This window comes from Rhipicephalus microplus, chromosome 1 (assembly GCF_043290135.1).
Source record: "Rhipicephalus microplus isolate Deutch F79 chromosome 1, USDA_Rmic, whole genome shotgun sequence".
Taxonomy (NCBI): Eukaryota; Metazoa; Arthropoda; class Arachnida; order Ixodida; family Ixodidae; genus Rhipicephalus; species Rhipicephalus microplus.
Window position 1 is genome coordinate 61,778,906 of NC_134700.1, and position 21,090 is coordinate 61,799,995.

Below are 21,090 nucleotides of genomic sequence, written 5' to 3' on the forward strand. Positions count from 1 at the left end.
AGAAAGTGGCTGGCTGCCGAGGTTGACGTAGCCAGATAGGTGTGGAAGCCACTTAGGCGGGCATGATTCTAGTCTAGGTCATAATCTTTGGCTGCCTGGTGGTTCGGGAAGTGGTCCGTACACTGGCTGGAGTCCCTTCTTCCTGCTGGTACTGGTAGGATTGGGGCGTTTTTTAGCGAAGGCTTCTTTGTGGCTTCGGCTCGGGTCAGTGCTTCGTGGTGTGCGAATCATGAACGAAGTATTACCTCCACCTAGATGTCTCGATGTCATTATAGAAAAATATACGCTCCTAAAGAGTGGTGCTCGAGCTTTTCGGCGACCCAGCAAGCAGCGATACCAACTCAACTAGACGTTTTATCTCTAGATTAACTGTCAAAAACGTCTAGATTACAAGAAAAATTCATACATTATATTTTAATGTCATTAGTCAGGCTCAATGACTCGTTACAAAGTAGCCCCACCGTCGTGGTCTAATGGCTAAGGTACTCGGCAGCTGACCTGCAGGTCGCGAGATGAAATCCTGGCTGTGGCGGCTGCATTTCCGATGTAGGCGGCCGTGCTGTGGGCCCGTGTCTCAGAATCGAGTGCACATTAAAGAACTCAAGGTGGTCAAAATTTGCAGAGTCTTCCCCTAGGCGTCTCTCATATTCACATGGTGGTTTTAGGATGTCAAACGCCACATATTGATCCATCAATTTTAACAAAGTATTAAGGCAGTGCACTCTGTAGCCAAGTTCTTGTAAATCGCAAAAATTAACATTACCATATTTTCAGGTCTTTTTCTATACTTTCTGTGAAGTTGCATATGAAGTGCTTACCAATGGCCCCTGTTGACACCAAGACACGTTTGCATGTAAAATGCACTTTGCACGGGCATTCACGTCATAGATGCGATTCTTCGAGTCAACCGTGGGTCTGTAGCACCTTTCTTGGACTTGCAGCTTTGCAGCTGGTTCACTATTCTTAATTTTAATATAATAATGCGATATTTTTAATATCAGTCCACTCTATCACTGGCTGACAGCTACGCCTTTCGTCTGTACTTTCGATCAGCTCCCCGTTTTGCAATATATAAGTCACTTTTTCGCTCTCATGTAAAGGGCATGATGGAAAGACTGAAACACCAGAACAGTCTTCTAGTCTTTTTTCATCCTACTGTTTCCGCAATAATGAACCCGTACCATCTTTCCAGTTCTTTAGTCGTGTTTTTGGTCTGTTATTCTATTATATTTTCCATTATTTCACACGGAGACATTCCTCGGCGAAGGGACGCAATAGGAATAAACTGGACATTGCACTATAAAACAAAATTAAATTTTCTTTCACAGTGAAGCAATCACTCGGTGAGCTAATGAAATGTACGTTCATAACTTCTACGACTACAGAGTTTTCTTCAGTGTTAAGACTATGCTATTCTTACGTTACAAAACTGCTATCTTCTTACCATGGTCCATCAGAACACCAAGAGTCTCTTAAATAAAAAAGCAAGAAATAGCCAAACTATAATTTTACAGTCTTTCAAGTAAAAAGAGTGTAATAATTTAGTAACGTCTTTAATCATGGCGCGTAATGTCAAATTTTCAGAGCTTTACTAAAATTCCTAGATTCAGCAAAATGGCACCAAATCTGTGATTGAAGTTAAAGATCTCTAGATCTAGATATAAATCCCTAGAATTGGCTTCTCTGCTAATAAGGTAGGGTCGGAACAACCGTGGGTTGTGTACCCGTGCTCGGTTCTACTCTTTAGTACACACATGCAAGAGCCACCTCAGATGGGACACTGAGACCTAAGTTTGGCACTGAAATATTTTCAAAGAATTCCTATAGATTTCTGAAATTCCCCATGTCGTCTCTACATTCTGTTCTGATGAGGACGTTTATTGCGCTACAAGGCAAATTAGTAAAATCTGAATAGGAAGTGTGGTCCTTCTACATTCATTTTCACAACGGATAAAATACATTAATGTGGTTTAGATGTGGATCTATTCCTTTGGTGGAAGCATGGTTGTGTAGCCTTTTATGGGGATAAAAACACTCACTTTCAGAGCATTACGGACTGGGCTCCCATTCCACCATCGCAAAGAAATATTTTGTTTTATTTACTTATGCCGATTACAATATTGGTCTCACAAGCCGCTCGTGCCGCTGAAAGGAGCGCAGTAGCTCGGCCGCAGAGCCCAACGGAAGTGTCCGCTTTCTGCGCAAGTATGTTTTTATAAGGTGTGATCGCGTCAGAGAAGACAGCAGTCAGCGTGTTGTAACTATTTATTTGGCCAAACTTGTGACTGAGAGATGGGAAGTCGTACTGCAGCAACCAATGCACGCTGTTCATTGATACACTGAAAACAGCGAACAGAGCGTCGGCCGAGCGTCGGCCGTCGATAATCTGACAAGCGCTGAGGCGCGTCGTCATTTATACACACTTCGCCGTATATTGCAACATTTACGCTAGCGGCAACGTGAGTTATAGCAGAAACTGTAATCTTCGCATTGTAAAAGTAACCACATCAGAAGATTCTGCGCTTCTCTCCGTGGTTTTTGCTCATGCGGCGTGGTTTGCGCAAGGCAGCACTTACAGTATAACAGGGTGATAAGAAAACTGGAAGAAGGAATGTGGCAGCATGTACTTCATATTTTATTGACTCTTTGTGATGGTTCTCTTAAAGTAGCACTTAAACGAAATTCGTCACGTGAGAAAATGAGTGATGTAGATTTACCTAAAGAAAGACATATTATCCAGGAAATATAGCATAGAACATACCTAAAATCAATTTTAAATCTTGATGCTGAGCCGCTCACAACGCGGGAATTCAACGCAGTGCAAGTGTAAACAAGCCTGCGCCCCCTGTTTGTGTTAGCTGGGTGCTGGAATGCGCCCTGCGCTTGCACCACCCGCGATTTCTTTCTGCGTGCATGCGGCTTTGCGTGTGCTCGCTCTGCTGGCTGTCAGCGCGGCGTCCGCCCACGCGTGCTCTCGCGCGTGGTAGCCACGTCACTATTTTGCGTGGTGACGTGGCCAGCCGTGTTTACCTTGCCACCGGAACTGGTCGTGCATAGCGCGGTGATCCTGGAAACCAAAACTGCCAGTGGGCGCTATAAACAGCCGTCACGCACTCATGCAAACGAGGTTTCCAGCTGTGGAATTTGGGCCGTAAGTTAGCTATTGCAAACAACAACAACAACAACAAAGCGAAGGGAAGACTTCTTGTTTCTATACTTCTTTAATTTGTTGGTGCTCCATTACTTCAGGCATGTATAAGCAACTTGTTTATCATTTTTTTTTATTTATCGTCCATTGTTGGTAGCTTTGCTATTGTGAGGTTTGGTTCATATTACACTTGGGTAATCTCATATGCAGGTTCTTAGAGAGTTGTACTACTGCGCTTTGTTGCACTTATCGTACAGCTTAAAGTCGTACATGAACACCCTGTTCTAGCTTCTTCCTTACGGTCTACTTAAGAGTCGATTTAAGAGAGACCTTACGGTCTCCCTTAAGGTTCTACCTTATGTGTGGCGCTCATACAGTGTCTGACTTTTTCTCTTTTTTTCTTAATCATTTCACTGTATGTAATACATAATTGTTTACTTCCATGTATTTCTGCCAACTCCTGCGAAGACCTCTGAATTGTACATGCAGTATTCTAAAGAAAGTAAATAAAAATATTGCTACACTTACGTCTTGCTGTCGGTGTAAAATGCTGTTCGCTGAATCCTCCGCAAATGTCCGTGCCAATAACACCAACAGCAGTACAGGCCGCTGCAACTGCAAAAAAAGTACAGTGTCATTCTTCGAATCAGGAATACACTCAAGGACGTCTGTTTTTATTTTGTGTTCCTTACGGAAAATTGTAAACAGCTTTGCCCTCTAAAATAAATTCACACTCCTAAGATCCACTGTGTTAAAAACGAGAATTATCAAAAAGTGATGTTTGAGTATGTTTTTTTCGTTCAAGTATCTCTTTGGTTGGAATAAAAGGGGTGGTCATAGGCAGAATGCGAGCTGATAATGATAATCGCTTAAATTCAACAACACTGAATATTGGTCGCGTTTGTACGAGACCCCCACTATCGCACCGCCTAAACGTTTGTTTTCACGTATCGTGTTTTTGTATAACGTTCAATCATACAGGAAAAGAATATTCGAAATATTTGAATTGCAGGGTACGATATCATGGGCCGGTGTTTGCATAGCACGAGTGGTCTGTACATGTGTCTTTTTTTTTTGCTACGTTTTTGTGTGCAGTTTTGTGTATAGGTACAGGCATTATATTTCTTATGTGTTAGTCGTTTGGATATTGTTGTGCCAGGGGCTTGGTCCTCGTGCGGCAGCACTTTTTTTCACGAAACTGGAGGCCCGAAACGGAGGCACGCCACTCACAGTTCTCGAGGTCTCCCCCCCCCCCCCCCCCTTCCCAGAGCCACTTTCCACGCAGACGGCACAGGCAGATGCTAGGAGTCTTTCTTGTTTTATTGGCTATAAATAAACATTCGCTCGCTTTAAATTATGAGAATGGTTTTAGATAGCGGTGAATATTAGTAGTAGAGCATCACGATGGACTAAACAGCGTCGGAGAAGTCGCGTCTCTCATAACCATGTGGTGGTTTTGGGACGTTAAACCCCACATATCAAACCCCACGTACCCTCTGCTCTCACTCCCCTCCCATAGCAACAGCTGCAGGCGTGCGCGCTTATCCTCGCCCGTCTAAACCAGAGCACGTGCTGCGAGACGTTGTAGGAGAGAGTAGGGGCAGTGCTTCGCCGCTCCTTCTCTCTACATTCACTCTCCCCCCCCCCCCCCATGAGCCCCCCTTCACCGTCCGCTCGCGCCTCACTCTCGGCCGATCGCTTGCTGGGCGCCTATCAAGAACATCTGAGAAAGCGTGCTAGAGACGCCACTGTGAAACGCCTACACCGAGTCAAGAACGTTGTTTATTTTGTTCACTCCATAGTATTTCTTGACCGTGCACGCTAGCTACTAGAGCTGCAAATGCATACTGCGTTTTTAGCAACAGAAAAATGCTACATGCGGCCGACGCTATTGGCTCCACGTTGTAAGAAAAAAAAATATTATTCTAACACTGGGTTCTCAACGGCGAAACGCTGTTATCGACGCTACGCTATGCATTCGCATTTCCTCACGATTCACTTCGGGGAGGTGGGGGTATTTTTTATTTGTATTGGCACTTCGAAATGAGGGGAGTTTAGCCAAACAGCAAGTGTCATATTCTAAATTATGTGAATTAGGGATACAATCACGTACGTTTGTAAGCTCCCGTGTGGCTGACCCTGTTCGTGGGAAGAGCAATAGACTGGCTAACGGCTTCACAAGCTCCACTCTAATGGCTGGTTCACAGTAGTGACACAACGGCTCACTGTTTGCCGTTCTCAGGCTGCCGTACACGGGAGGCTTCGTTCGCGCATGTCTCCGTTCTTTGCCGTTTTGAGACGAAGCCTCAGACTCATTTTCATGCCGTTTCCCGTTCGGCAGAGAGTGACGTGTCCAATCAGCGACGCTGGGACTACATCGGTGAGCCGCGTCATCTGATTCCAGCCTTCCGCGTCGTCTACATGTTCTGCGGCGCTGCGGGGCGCCTCGAGCAGCTTGCACTACCCTTCCACCTTCTTCACACAATAAACACCGCGCGCAACAGATGCGCCACTTTAGGGTAAAGCTTTGTACGGACCCTCATCCTCTTGCATGAGCAATCATGCGAAAGACAAACTTTGGAGCTGGTTATCTTGGAGCACAGGCGTGCTAAAAAATCTTTCAACTGAAACTCTGCACAAACACATTTGCCTGCATTTTGTTATCAATACAAGCATGCCAAATTACCACAGCCCGTAAAACGGAAATTATTAGGTTTTAGTTAATTTGGCTGCTGTCAGCGATTATTATCATCTAACTTTCAGTCCCCCTGGCCGCTTAACATAATTATATGCACAAGTGGTTTTCACGTGCCTTTGAGCGGCCCATTTTTAAAAACTTATAAAGCATAAATTTCAACACGTGTTAGCGCTTAGGGCTCACTTGAAGTCGCCCACATCCCATTTTCATGAGCCCGACTAACTTGGACTCACACACGAAAACGTTATTGAACCGGAATCAATTGAACTCAAATCATTGTTGAAAAGCCACCCGGACTGAGCTATGCACTTTGTGAACCCCAAGCCTTCTTGAGCTGGCGGCTGCATTTATTCTTCTGAATATTGTCGATCAAAAAGCCAATGTTGCGCATATCTGAGACCCAGCATCAATACGTAAATATTAGGTAGTGTGTTATTTTACTGCAAAATACATAGATACGTTATTCTGAAGACCTTAAAATTTCTTACGTCACGCTGAAAATGCGACGGCATGCTCAAAAAAATGGTTGTTTATTATGCGCTCTGCAGATGATATGGACTGATGATATATGCAGAACCGAGGCCAGTGGCCTTGGGTTCTGCACAAGCTGTTGTTTTGCGGCACCACTTGCAGATGAAGTTTAAAATTCACGCAAAATCTCTTTTATTTTGTTAATGTTATTCTGATGTGTTATAGGTTCAACATAGAAGACGCGCTGTCTGAGGCAAGAAAACAATAAATGGCTTTTTGGTTGCCAGAATGTCGCCTTTTGATGACATTTGCTGCACGCGCGCAGATGCGTGGTCATGTTTTTTTTTTTTTTACAGCTGGAGCGAGTGTCCCCAGCGAAGCTTTTCGTGCTCGTTTAAAAAGCTCTCGTGCGGGCTGCGGCACCCTTCGCTTTACGGCACGCTTGCCGCTATACCGTGGTCAGCCGTAAGAAGTGCATCTAACAGTTGTGGTACTTGCGAAAGATATACTGAAACAGATGAGAAACAAAATAAAGATGCCTTCGCAGTTTAAACACGTGAACCCCGCCTTTCACCAAAACATACGTAAAGCCAGGGCAGGGCCATTACAAGTAAGGTACACGGGCCGACAGGGCGTACTTTTTACAGACGCTGCGGAATATGAAAGCAAGCGCCACACACAGCCGTGGCGGTCAATGAGGACGGCACCCTGATGGCGGGCTGCACAGTCAGAAGTGTGTAAGCTCTAAAGGCGGGGAAGTGGCCATAGTATTACCCCATCATCCAGAAGGGGGGCAGTGTGGTCATCAGCCACTCCAAAAACGCCACGAGAAATTATTATTCGGGAAGGCTGATGGTGAATACCATCAACGCCGACTAAATTTCAAAGCCGGAAGTCTACCGCAGTGACGTCAGAGGGTGGGGGCCCAGTTACGCCGATATGATATGTGGGGGTTAACGTCCCAAAACCACTATATGATTATGAGAGACGCCGTAGTGGAGGGCTCCGGAAATTTAGACCACCTGGGGTTCTTTAACGTGCACCCAAATCTGAGCACACGGGCCTACAACATCTCCGCCTCCATCGGAAATGCGACCGCCGCAGCCGGGATTCGAACCCGCGCCCTGCGGGTCAGCAACCGAGTACCTTAGCCACTAGACCACCACGGCGAGCGGCCCAGTTACGCCGCGAACGCGGTGGAGAGCCTGTGTTTCGTTTACGTTTTAGGAGAACCAACGCTCCCGCTCTCGCAGCTGCTGTGGCTTGATTAGGCCGAATAAAAGATGTGGAAAAAAAGTCTTACTGAGCATGCTCAGTTGGACAACTGGGCCCCCAACCTCTGACGTCACTGCGGCAGCCCTTCGGCCTTGAAATTTAGTCGGCGTTGATACCATCTGTATAATAAACACAGTAGGAGGGCGCAGTGATACGATTCTGTTTTTCTGGGCAACATTTCATCAACTGTAAAGCTCATTCGTTTGCTTGAGGTCTCACTTACCAGTCAACTCCAGAACTTCGCAATTTTTCGAGCTTACAAAAAAAGTTAGCATATGTGAACATATCATGAAATCGTATCACACTGCAGGCTGAATCGGCAAGTACCTCCGGAGGTGGACCAATCGCTGAGTTAGAAAGACGACGTTATGCCGTGAAATTTACAAGCGGGAATTTTTACTAACCCTGTACTTTACATCGAGAGACACCCAGAAGTTTTCCGCTCTCTGTGCGAATTTTCTGATGAGGCAGTGAATTTTACTTACATGATATGGACATGTCCGAGTCATAACAGTGTATCCCACAATCTTGAATCCGGGAAGGCCCTCCCCCGCGGCTTGGACCCTAACGTCCAGCAAGACGTCAACAGCTAAATTCTTGCGGCTGCCGTGACTCAAGGGAATTTGGCGGATGGCTAGGGGGCGATGGGCAATACGTGATTTCACTGAGTGATGTTTAGAGGCGAGGATGCTCAGGGCCGAGCTCATTCCCGTGTGCGGTGAGACCACATTTACTGCGCACGCGCGTCTGCTCACCCTTTTTCGCCTTGCAAAGCCGACGCCGGTAGCGTCTGCTAACCTACGCTCACGCCCTCTAGTTTTCTCCTCTATCCACTCGTCGCCGCGGCACTCCCACCCCCATTGCGCTTGCCCGTCTCCCCCCCCCCCCCCCGTAAATATAGGCACTGGATATTGACATCTCCAATGTAGTACCAGTGCGAGGTGTGCTTTTTTGAACAATAAGAATTTGCAGCGTGTGCGTTATCTGAAAAGCGGACTGCGGGTCTCTGTGTCAAATAGGAGTCTTGTGTCTCTTATTGCCCATTAGTAGCAGCTATTGGTAAGTTCAAGTAGGAAACGGTACATAATTGCCCGCTTTCAGCCTCCTCACGTTTCTCTACTGCGCGACACCGCGATAAGCGGCAGTGTAAATGTTGCCACCAGTGTAAGTGTCAGTGCCCGCTGCTTCGCACCAAACCATCAGGAGATGGTGTAACTTTTTCAAAGCACAGGTTTTCTCTCCTTTTAGCTCGCGGATCTCATCACCCTCTATCTGTGAAGAGTGCGACGGTTGAAGCAACCGAAATTGCTAAGCGAAATCCCGGTTTCATTGAAGCTACACTTTTTAAAGACAATAGTCTTTCTTGGGGACCTTCGACGCAAAAATTTTGGTCTGTCTGTCTGTCCATTTGTCTGTTTGCCCACCATTAATGGTACCGCACACTCTAAACGGCACTAGAGGATATCCTAAGCGGCCGACCCAATCCACAGCGCCCACAAGTGTTGCTCAAGGCTGAGCGTTCATACTTGTGTATTGACAATTAAAAAGCAATTATTGCGCATATGTGAGGCACCATAACAACACGTATATATTCTGTATGTGCGTCTTTTACTATAAAAGTCACACATAAATTACTCTACGGACCATAGCGTCTATCACGCGGCGCTGACCACCCAACACTTGCACGAAAAGGAAAGTATTTCCAACGCTTTGCTAACAGTGGCAGCACCTACCCGTTGCCTTGCGTTCTACACCTTATCACCTCTCAGACAGGCACGAACACCTGTCTCAGAGCTGTGCGTTTCGTTGTCCAAGACGACTGCCAGATAGCGATCCTGTCTAACAACACGTGACGTGGCTTGGTGCACTCGTTCACTTCAGCTGCACACTCGAGGCACTCTAACGCAACGCCTCCAGAATACCATTCACCAATTTTCTTGCGCAGAACATCAAATAAACGTTTTGTTCAATCTCTCCAGACGCAAAACTATCGTCTTTCGACGACATTTGCAGATTCGAATGCAGATACGGGGTCATTTTTTGAGTATTTTGAAGGTTTTGGCAGCCATTGTCTCCGCCGGCCTTCGGGTCAGTGCTCGGTGGACTGACAGCGGCAATAGAATTATTCGGAGAAGACACGGAAGGGAAAATCGAGTTATTCGGAGAAGGTGCGGCGGGGACAAAGCAACGGGAGGAGGCGAGGGGGAACTAGGCACGGCGTAGAAGCCACCTACGCTGTGCTTTGGCTCTCTGCAACTGAGAACATGAAAGGGCCCCTTTTGCATATCTGAATCAAAACTGGTGACTGTAAATTGCATTTTCAAACCGCAGTTTCTTGCTGCGCTGAAAAGCTGCCGACTAATTGTATTTTGCGGGAATGTATTAACCGGGAAGCACTACACACAGCTCTCGCGTTATATAGGTTTTCGCAAATGCGAGCCTAGAAGCTGAAAATTTTGATTAGGTGGTAAAGTCTCAGTGAGCTTCTTCTGTGTAAATTATTATGGCTAAAGCTCATTCGATCAGCAACGTAAGACTTCTCGATTAATGTTTCACAGAACACGTTAAAAAGAAAGAACGAGTATGTGTAACTACTTTTGCGTAGTCCTTGCTTGCCACGTATATCACTTTCTCCAAAGGGGCACCTTAACTGTTTTGTCATTCACAGTACTCCCAGAAGAGATCATAGTGAACCCCGAAAAGAGATGACGTGCCTCCTTCAATACAGATGTATACTACGTGGCAACTCAGGACTACTTCAAAGGAGTGAAAGACTTGTTTTGGTTTTTTAGACTGTGGACAGCAAGAAAACGTGACTTAAAGAGTAGAAAAAAAGACGTCAATTCACGAGGGCTTACCTCAACCGAATGTTTTTTGCGATATATGCCGAGGTATAACAGTGCAAAGAAATTGTGAACGTGGAAAAAAAAAATCCTATGTGCGTCGGGCACAGAGAAGAAGCGCTTCCGGGCACCACTGGTTCCGGCGGTTCTCGCGAGGTGGCTGCAATGAGAACCGGGACGGTCAAGACTCGTACGTTGGACTCATTTCCGAGCATCGGTCACACGCCGATCATTGTGCATTGTGTGCGAGCACGCACTGTACCCTCTCCTAAAAGGCAGCTACCGGCAGGATAACACCGTTTATTTATGTGGCTGCTCGTCCGCGACAGACGAGGCTCATTAGACAATCACAATGCACTCAAGGAAAAGGCAATCATCGTTCATGAAGCCCGTGAGGGCACAGTGTTGTCGCAAATGGGACAAACATCAAATGAGAATTCAGCCAGAGGCATCTGCCAAACAGGCATTTGATTCGCTCTTTCATAGCGAGCTGCTACTTTATGAATGAAGTAGTTTTTTTTTTCCCACGCGAACGTGACTGTGCTCAACATAACAGCGAGCTCTTGGTTTCGCGTACTCAAGTACCCTTTATTATTGTGGTGTTTAAAAGGACATTTTCATAGCCAACGCCCCGGGCCGTCTTTATCTTTTTTAATATTAAGATTTGCATTTTTATAGCAAGCATGTTTGTCTGTGCCCTCTAACTTTGGGTGCGCGAAACTAAACCACTCGGTTCTGTACAAACCACATTGCTTAATTTAAAAGAGTATCACTTTAGGAGACCGACTTGGCGTACACCAATATGATGCAGCGTGATCACAGTAGAGGGCTTAATACAGGCCGTGAGAAGTATTCGTACCGATGCAATACCCAAGCCCTGGTTGATTTGAAAGAACAAGGTCTGAAGTGTTATTGTCTTGTGGGCGTGGCTTGGGCAGAGGGAGATTCGACGTTTTCAAGGTAAAACTCTTTATTTCGCGGAACTTGTGTCCGCGAAAGGTAAAATCAAATAACAGCAGGAAATGCCCACTGTGCTCTGATATGTAAAAAAAACTTGTTGTTGGGCTAGTTGGTACAACGTTTCTAACAGTTAATTCAAACGTGAACACACAAACAAACACACACACACACACAGCGCTGTGTGTGATGGCTGTATCAGAAGTACATATGTATTGTTTATAAAAATTGATAGCCATCACTGCACCCCGAATGGCCGCTTCACGAACATTACGGTCTATTTGAAAAGTAGTTGCGAGACCTGGTGTTTCTCTTTGGTAGAACACTTGGTTGCCACGCAGAATACTTTGGTTAGACTCCTGCTGTCAATCTGACATTTTTCCTTTGCATTTGTCAGGTGAACGCCACAGATTTTAGGTTTTTCTGAGCGTTCAGAGGTGAGAATCACCCGTGTCTGAAGTCGCCGTTCCCAGGTTGATATAAACTGTGTCAATTCCCTCTGGCACACACCCGCATGCTATTGGCACATAGCAGCCCATAGGTACGTGCCACCGTTGTGCGGGACGTGTTTCACGACTTACGAAGTGGTATTGTCACATTATTCATGTCTTGACGAGCCCGTCATAGTTGTGAAACCAGTTTACCCTGCCCAACTGATCTTCATTCTCACCATGTTAATTAAGGGGTTGATCAAGACATCACCCAGACTTAAGCGGCTATATAGATAGATAGATAGATAGATAGATAGATAGATAGATAGATAGATAGATAGATAGATAGATAGATAGATAGATAGATAGATAGATAGATAGATAGATAGATAGATAGATAGATAGATAGACAGACAGACAGACAGACAGACAGACAGACAGACAGACAGACAGACAGACAGACAGACAGACAGACAGACAGACAGACAGACAGACAGACAGACCTCAAAAGTGCTCGCAGTAGGCAAAGAAATGCTTCGCATTTAATAACAGTTCGGGAGATAAGCGACCAAAGGCATTGCTAAAATCAAAATAAAATGCAAGTGACAAAAGCTTCTTTCGATAATTCAATTTCATTTCTTTTTGTGCTAATAAATTACTTTGTTTTGAAAGCTTTTTTTCTGAAATAATAGCATTAGGTTGTTAGATTGTATTTTCTCGAAAAACTGTCAATTCTATTGTTTATTACTTTTCCAGGGCATTTCGAGAACAAAGGTAGAATAGATTTTGAGCTATAAGTGCTTAAGTTGTTTTTATCTCCTGACTAATATATATTGCAGTACACTTTCGCTAGTTGCTTGTTTGTTATGGAAATATATGTCAATTACTCTATGGTGTATATATGCGCTAGCACCTCAACTATGAGGTCTAATACATAGTTTATCGGTCCGTTTCTAAGCCGTCAAGATCATAGTTAGGGCAAGTTTTTTTTTTCGCCAAATAGCCTATGTACATCAGATGTGAATATCGCTTCAAGAAAAAACGTGTTTGATAATGAAGTGATGTCAGTTTTGTGTGCATTCTTATTGGCATTTTTCATGTTCACAAATCAGACATTAAACTTTTCTGCAAAATCAATTTCGTTTAGTATACTTCCATATAATTTAAAATTATTGATCTTAGCAGCGGGGCTCCTTTGTTCAGTACTTCATTCCACTTTTTCCACAAACAAAACCAAAACCATTGCTCTTCGTGCCAAAAAATAAACTTTCCACTACGCATCAACATTTAGTTCCTAAATCAGTGCCGATAGATATTGATGATAACTACAAAATGCTTAGAGTTTGTTATGTTTTTTTTTCTACCTAGGCTGAGAGCTGGGGTGCGCATGTAATTTTTTTTTTGGTGACAGGAGTGATGTCTCGTTGCCGTAATATTTTGTCGCTCAAGGTCGAATTTCAGATATATCATGTGGGTGATTTATTTCACATCTAATGTAATGCACTCTTGTACGGGCCTTGGTCAGCAAAACAAACATGAACTCATTACTCTGCAAAAAAGATAGTCTGCTAGATTAGAAATATTGAACCGTTCAGAACGACGCGTTGATCTTTACAAAAATTTATTGTAATATAAGCTGACAACCCTTAAACGTTTTGCTGGTTTTGCACACTTAGTTTCTCAAAACGGGAGCTCTGCAACTTCATTGGATCACGGTCATACGTCGTCTCATTACAATTCCCACAAAAAATTTGAATATTTAGTTCATACCCCGTTTGCGAACTACAAATAGATGCCGATCCTTGGCCTACAACGTTCCCACAAGACTTCAAACGCACAAAAAAAGCACTATCACCTTCAACAAGAAGCAACTTTACCCACATTTCTGCTCTCTGGCTTCATAGTAACTTGCGTGACAAACTGTTCTCACAGTCTATGCAATATTTTTCATAGTTTAGTGTAATGTAAATACATTGTATCAAGAGACATTTTCTTATCTTGAATTGTATTTGTGATATGAATATTTTCATGTTCAAATAAATGTACATTTGTGTGCTTTTTAAGTCGATAGGTGTTGATGTATACAATGGTGTGCGCTCAGTGAATTTTGATTTTCGGAAACCCTTTTTTGCACATTTTTAATAAATGTTTTCCAATAATCAGCTGTGAAATCATTTAAAATAGTTTTGTAATATTCATGTTCTACATTTTACTTGCTTCCTTTTCATACCTGTAGTCATTTCCGCACTACTGTGATGTGTTAATACAGGTCAAAAGGGCCTTTGCCAAGCCGTTCTCACGGGTTTCATCCTTGGTGACCTTCTAGTTTTGTCTGTTAAAAAATTGAATTTGCATTTGCATTTGATTTTAATTTCAAATATTACGTTGCTCTGGACGTTCAGGGTAAAAATTATGACTGTAGTAGCCCATTTTCACACAACCAATTTTTAAGAGCATTGTATTTAACCTGTAAGTCGGGATTTTGTGTTTTGACAAACTGTTGGTGAAGTTTTTTTTTGTGGTTTATCTGAAGTTTGAGGTAGTTTGGTTACTCTAGCCTTCCACAATTAATTAGACCTGTGATGTGCCTTAAGAGAAAATAACTCGAAGTAGGTTTTTTTAAATGTTGCAATAAAGTTGTTATAATCTAAGCTTGTTCATAACTGAAAAATAAATACAGTTTCTGCTCGGTCATCTTTGATTGCGAGTTTGAGAAGTTGATGATATGAGCACACGTATAAGAGCTGGCGTGGTTTGAAAAACTGCTTCAATTGGAAGTCAGTTCAAGTCTGTATCGTTTGTGTGTTCTTCGTTTTCGTTCCTTAGCGCTGCAAGTACTCAGCATAGATCAAGATGCGTGACAGCTAGTCTATCAACAGACTCTTCTCGAAGAAATATAATTCATGCACCACGGCAAATAAAAATCGGGTGTGAGTCAGGGCTCATCTGTGTGCCCCTTCCATCATTGTTTTCTTGCTTCGTTTTTTTTTCTTCACTGTGCTACCAAACCTTGTAGCTCGCAGACAAAGAACAAAGAATAACATAGGTGACTGTAAATTTACTTTAGAGGCCAGTGATATTTCACGCAAGCGACACGTTGCACCGCGCTTCGACGTGACCTCCAAGAACACACCGTCCGTGTATAATTTCCCCAGTTTCACTCGTGACTCACGTGGACCAGGCTGTAATAATGAAAGGGACTGGCAGAATGTGTGTTCTTGTGTAAATTGACAGTGCTCTGCGGTAGCATAACGTAGGAAACTTGAGCGTTCCGTACTTGCACAAACAACAACAAAAACACGCAATGCCACGATGAAAAGAAGCACATGCCACCACTAGAACACGCGAACATGTTTACGTGCGCGGCCTCCTCTTTCGGTCTGGAAACCAGTGGTGCATCATTACCGCTCCCTCTTGTTGCGTCCTCCCGTCGGTGCCGTTATTTCCTGCACGCAAGAAGTACGCCCTGGGGCGGGGGGCGTCCGTGGTCGCACGACAATAGAGGCCTTCAGTGTAACAGTGGTCCGTCCACACTTCGGACGAGCGGAAGTTGACCAGCTAATCTGAGAATGTCTGTCACTATCTCTGCAATTCGCAAAACGCCTGGCAAGCCACACGCAATTAGTTAACGAGACAACATTCTTCATCGCGAAGCTCAGGCCGAGCGAACATCAACCTATATAATCGCTGGGGACTGCCTTTTTTTGACGGGTGTGGTTTCGTTTGACTGGTGGCTTCAAGCATAGAGTTTCCCAAAATTAACTAGAGGGCACTCTGGCGCTGCGATCGTTCAGCAACCATGGAAATGATGTGTAGTACACACATTTACCTAGTTTTTGTACTTGCGGACGGCGAATCGTACTTGCGGCTTCGTCTATTGCTGTGTTTCAGTTTTTGTTTTGAAAGAAAGAACGAACCCGTTTGAACTTAGTGACCTGATTCGAAATGGTAAGCCTAAAAGAATAAGGTTATGAAGCGCAAACGGTGAACATTTGCTAATTTATGTTTTCGTGAAAGAATAGATCCAAGCCACACGAACACACACGGAGCCAGAAGCAGGCCAGAAGTACGAGAATTGGACAAATGTGTGTACTACCCATCATTCCCATGCTCGCTGAAGCGCCGTGTGTTGCAGCTCCCATAGACACTAGCGCCAGAGTTCCCTCTAGTGTATATTGAGAAACTCTATGGCTTCAAGGACGGCGTCCATATTTGTAGATTTGTTTGATTGAGCTAGTTGTTAAAAATCTTTGAGAATTGGCACACAATTTATACAACAGGGACACTAGAAAAAGACAGCATTTCAACGCTAGTTTTTCTACTTGGGCATGATGTCTGCTGAGGTGGTGCAGTGGTTATGGGGCTCGGCTTGCTGACCCGAAAGCTTGGGGTTCGATCCCGGAAGCGATGGTACATTTTCAAGAAGGCGAAAGGTTAGAGGCGGTGTAAAGTGCGTTGGCAGCTCACGCTAACGAGCACAAGGCGGACAAAATTTTGCTAGTCCTCCACTGCAGCATCTCTCATAGTCATATCGTGTTGTTGGAAAGTCAAACCTTAGATACTTAGAATAATGCTGCAGTGTTGTTGTTAACGTCATGCAGACCCTCGATGACTCTACACGCATGGCCATGGACAGGAATATGCAAAAGGGACACTTTCTTCCCCAAACCGCACGATCACTTGCCCCTGCTCAAGTTAAATAAGCAATACTCCTTTCCCAACCTCGATACAGCACGGTTTTGCACCCTCGCAGACAATATCCTACCGGTGACGGTGATGTAGGCCACATTTAAGCTTATGAGGCATTTACAATGCATGCTTACGCTAGGCCGTATGTACGGGTAGCAAGTCCACTTCACAGATTATCAAAATTTTTTGATAGGCTGTTTATTAATGATGAAAGAGCGCAGTCTGTGGCAGAAACCATGGAATGTACGCAACAGCGCGAGGTAATCTTTTCGTTTTTCGGCTTATACTGAGCCTCGTTAGACTGACGGGCAGTGAAAACGCAGACTCCTCGAAAGAAGGGCGTGACTACGTGATTTCTGCGGCTAGGCGAGGTGTTCCAAGGAATTAAGAGTGGTCGTGGGTGTGATGATGCATGAAAAAACCAGTGGTACACAAAAAACACGCACAAAACAATTGACCACGGGACGATCCAACTGCGTCCAACAGGTCGTTTATTAACGAGAAGCAGGGTATATAGGTTCACCAGTGTGCGCAGACATGTCTGGGTCGACGAAGTAAACAGAAGGAAGTGACCACTCTGGGGCGGGTGCGCGATGATTACAGCGAGTGATGCCACACATTAACACGTGCGGAACCACATCCCTGCATTTTTCATAGGAATGCGAATTCTGTTTTCGTTGGGTTAATAAAAGTTGTGCTTATACAAAAAGCCACAGCTCGCACGGTTTCCACTGCCTCAACTGTCTTGCGGGTTGTTCTTCGGTTGCTAGTGCCGATGGCTATGCAGTTATCAAATGATGGTGTGCAACCACAAACCCTACAATGTTGACTAGGATAACCATCTGATATGTTCTGAGAACTGTACATGTGCTCATGGAGTGTTTTTTAGGCCCCTGACAGTTTTTTATGTGATTTTTCATAACCGTGGAAAAGAATGAAAAAAAAACTGACAACAACCTGTTCGAGGCACGAAGCCACCAGAAAATCTGTACCTAATTCTGTACTTATTTCTCAAAAATAATTGGTGTGTGGGGCTTAACGTCCCCAAACCACCATATGATATTGAGAGACGCCGTAGTAGAGGGTTCCGGAAATTTCGACCACCTGCGGTTCCTTAACATCTACCCAAATCTCAGCACGCGGGCCTACACCATTTTCGACTCTATTGAAAATGCAGCCGCCGCTGTCGGGATTTGGTTCCGCGACCTGCGCGTCAGCAGCCGACTACCTCATCCACTAGACCACCGCAGCGGTGTGCATTTCTAGGAAAGAAAAGCTCGTTATTTGCCAGGAAATTCGCCCTGCTGCGGATTTCGAACGCGGGGCGAATGCCTTTTTGGCGCTCCCGCTCTAACAATTCAGCTAACCAGGCAGCTAGCAACTGAAGCGTGAGGGCAAATTTGTCGAGAACACAAAAAGATGGAAATAAGTAATGCAAATGAGTTCTGCAGGTACATGTGTTCATCTGCTTCAAGTGGTCTGTGATCGAGAGAGCGGGAGCGCGCCAAACAACAGGTGCACGGTGCCGTCTTGCATAAGTTGAGCCGTACCTCAAGAAGGTGGCTACTAGGTTCGCGATTCCTGTTGTGTTTTCCGCTCTAAAGAAACAGGCGTCTTTGTGCCGATGAATCTCTCTAAGCTGAAAGAGAGCCAACTGAAGCACGTGAAGCCTTTCAGGTGTTGTGTAGAAAGTGTTGTACATGAAATTCTTTCGAGCTGTGGCAAGCCCTATATCGGACAGACGGGTCGGCGTCTTGAAGACCGCCTCAGGGAGCATGTCAACATTGCCACAGCTCGACCATCGCAGAAGACGCGTGCCGCCATTCGCGTTCGTAAAAGCCGCCAAGCAAGTAGCAAGAAAGCCGCGCCATGGAACGCCGTCCTACACGCGCCACGATGCTACGCCACTGGAGGGGCACGAAACTCGAGGGGCAGAAGAAGAGACCGACGACGTTGGAGTCAGCAAGCAAGAGACATTTTCGGCTGACCATTTTTAGCTTTGAGTTTACGGGCACAAGTTCGCCCTAAATAAAGAGTTTATATAGTACCAGGTGCTATATTTATTCGTAACAATCTGGTGGACGTGCTGGGTATGATTCCAAGCCCACCATAGGCAAGGGAGAGAAGCCCAGATTCCAGAAGATTGGAGCCAGCAGAACTGACACCTGTGCACCAACGCACGAGTCGCCGACTACGTGGTGAGCAGCCCGAGTTTGGCCCCCTAATTGACTCATCAAGACCTGTCGAGAGCTCAAGCACAAGCGTCACTGCGATGGCCACCCAGTCGATGCCATCTCCATCTCACCTCATTGTCGATTCGCCACGTACACCAGAGGTCTTCCACGGTGAGACCTTTGAAGACGCCCAGGACTGGCTTGAAGGCTTCGAGCGCGTTGCACGTTTGAAGTGTTGGGACGAAGCCCGAAAACTTCGTTACGCTTACGTCGCCCTGCAAGATTCGGCACGTACGTGGTTTGAGACCCACGAAGCATCCTTGCTGTCGTGGGACGACTTCCGACGAGAGCAATTCGCAACCTATCCGAACACGGACTGCAAAGAGAAGACAGAGGCTGCTTTTCAGGCGAGGAACCAACGGAATAACGAGAGCGTGGCTATGTACATAGAAGACATGTCGCGGCTCTTCCGCCAAGCCGACGAAAACATGGCTGAGGAGAAGAAGTTGCGGCACTTATTGGGCGGAGTAAAAGAAGAAATTTTTGCAGGCCTGGTGCGTAATCCACCGCGAACTGTGGCGGAGTTCCATTCCGAGGCAACGACTATGTAAAGGACACTACAACAACGTGCGCGACTGTACAGCAGAGACTTCAGCGTCTCTTCAGTCAAGGCGGAGTCAACAACCCTCCCCACCAACGTTGACGTCCTTCGGGAAATGGTGAGGGCTATTGTTAAGGAGGAGCTCCAGAAACTGCAACTCCCCCAAAGTCCTCCAGCGATGCCCTCAATTGCGGACGTTGTACGTGAAAAAGTGCGGCAAGCAATTATTCAACCACCGCCTCAGGTGCCACACCACACGCAACCGGAACCTCAGCCACAGCTGTCGTACGCGCAAGTCGTATGGCAAGACATGAGACGCCCGAGCTTTGCACAAGCTCCCGTTATGCTCCCGACCTTTCCTCGCAGTACGCCACCGTGCCAGAAGCGAGACCTCGCAAAAGTGAGGTATGGCGCACGGCAGACCGGCGGCCCCTCTGCTACCACTGTGGGGAAGCAGGTCATCTTTATCGGACATGCCACTACCATCGGGTCGGGCTACGTGGCTTCCCAGTGAATGCACCGTGCCCTGGTAACGGTGAGCGCCCTTACGAAATCGAAGAATATATATCTTCGCGCTATGCCTATCCAAACACTCAGCGACATGAATCGCGGTCGATTGCACCAATGCGCAATAGGTCGCCGAGTCCACACCCATCATATACTTTCCCGAGGCGTCGTTCACCAAGCGCGCGACGGGAAAACTAGAACCAGCGACCTGTGGAGGCAGGGCCGCTGATTTTCGGAAAACTGAAAACCCTCCATCGCTAACCGGATCAGACGACGACACTGACACAACGACAGACGAGCGCAGTAATGGTGACGTGACATCCGAGCTACAAGTCAGAATCGACGACGTCAAAACCTTAGCGTTAATAGACACAGGTGCACACTACTCAGTAATAAGTAGCATGCTCGCAAAGAAGCTGAAGAAAGTGCTCACTCATTGGACCGGACCGCAGATACGCACCCTGGAGGGCATTTAGTCAGCCCTGTAGGATTGTGCACAGCGAGAGTGGGAATAAGAGGCCATGTGTACGTCTGCAGTTTTATGGTTCTCCCCGAATGTTCCCGTGAGGCAATTCTGGGCATGGACTTCCTGCAAGCAAACAGTGCCATCATCGACTTGCAGAAATCCCAAGTTTCTCTCTTTACAGAGAACGCTCTTGCCGTGTGTCATGTGGAGCAACCAATTGTTTCGTCTCTTTGTATTGTGGATGAAGGTGTGACAGTGCCGCCACGTAGCAGCGTGACAGTTTCTGTGAAAAGCGACGTTTTTCGTGAATATGCCGGACTAGCTGATGGAAATATCGAACTGCTACTCACAAAGGGGATACGCGTGGCGAGAGGTCTAGTGAACATGCGGAACCGATATACTGATGTGCTATTGACTAACTTTAACAACGAAGTACAGCATGTGGCGAAGGGAGCAGTCATAGCATCACTTCATGACGACGTACAAGTCTCAGATGTTTGCACCATATAAAAAGTACCTACAACGCCCTCAACAGTGGACAGTGTCCTCGAGAAAATAGATATTGACCGAGAGCTTTCATCTCTGCAGAAAGACCAGATTGTGGAGTTGATCAAGGAATTCGCAGAGTGTTTTTCCTATTCATCGAAAGTCGGACGTACGCCTATAGCAAAGCACCGCATTGTTATCGAAGGGCATGTTAGACCAGTATGTCAGCATCCATACCGAATAGCTCCGAAAGAAAGGGAGGCGATAAAGAAGCAAGTACAGGAGATGCTCGACGACGATGTCATACAGCCCTCCAAAAGCCCATGGGCATCGCCGGTAGTACT

General features: G+C 45.7%; 1 protein-coding gene across 1 annotated transcript in view; it reads right to left on the reverse strand.

Moving 5' to 3' along the window:
* Nucleotides 1-21,090, reverse strand: part of LOC119178763 (uncharacterized) — a 214,815-nt gene that overhangs the window by 33,336 nt on the left and 160,389 nt on the right. The window contains exon 2 of the mRNA XM_037430007.2: nt 3,677-3,763. Within this exon, the coding sequence (XP_037285904.2) occupies nt 3,677-3,763 (87 nt within the window). The remainder of the gene's footprint in view (nt 1-3,676; nt 3,764-21,090) is intronic.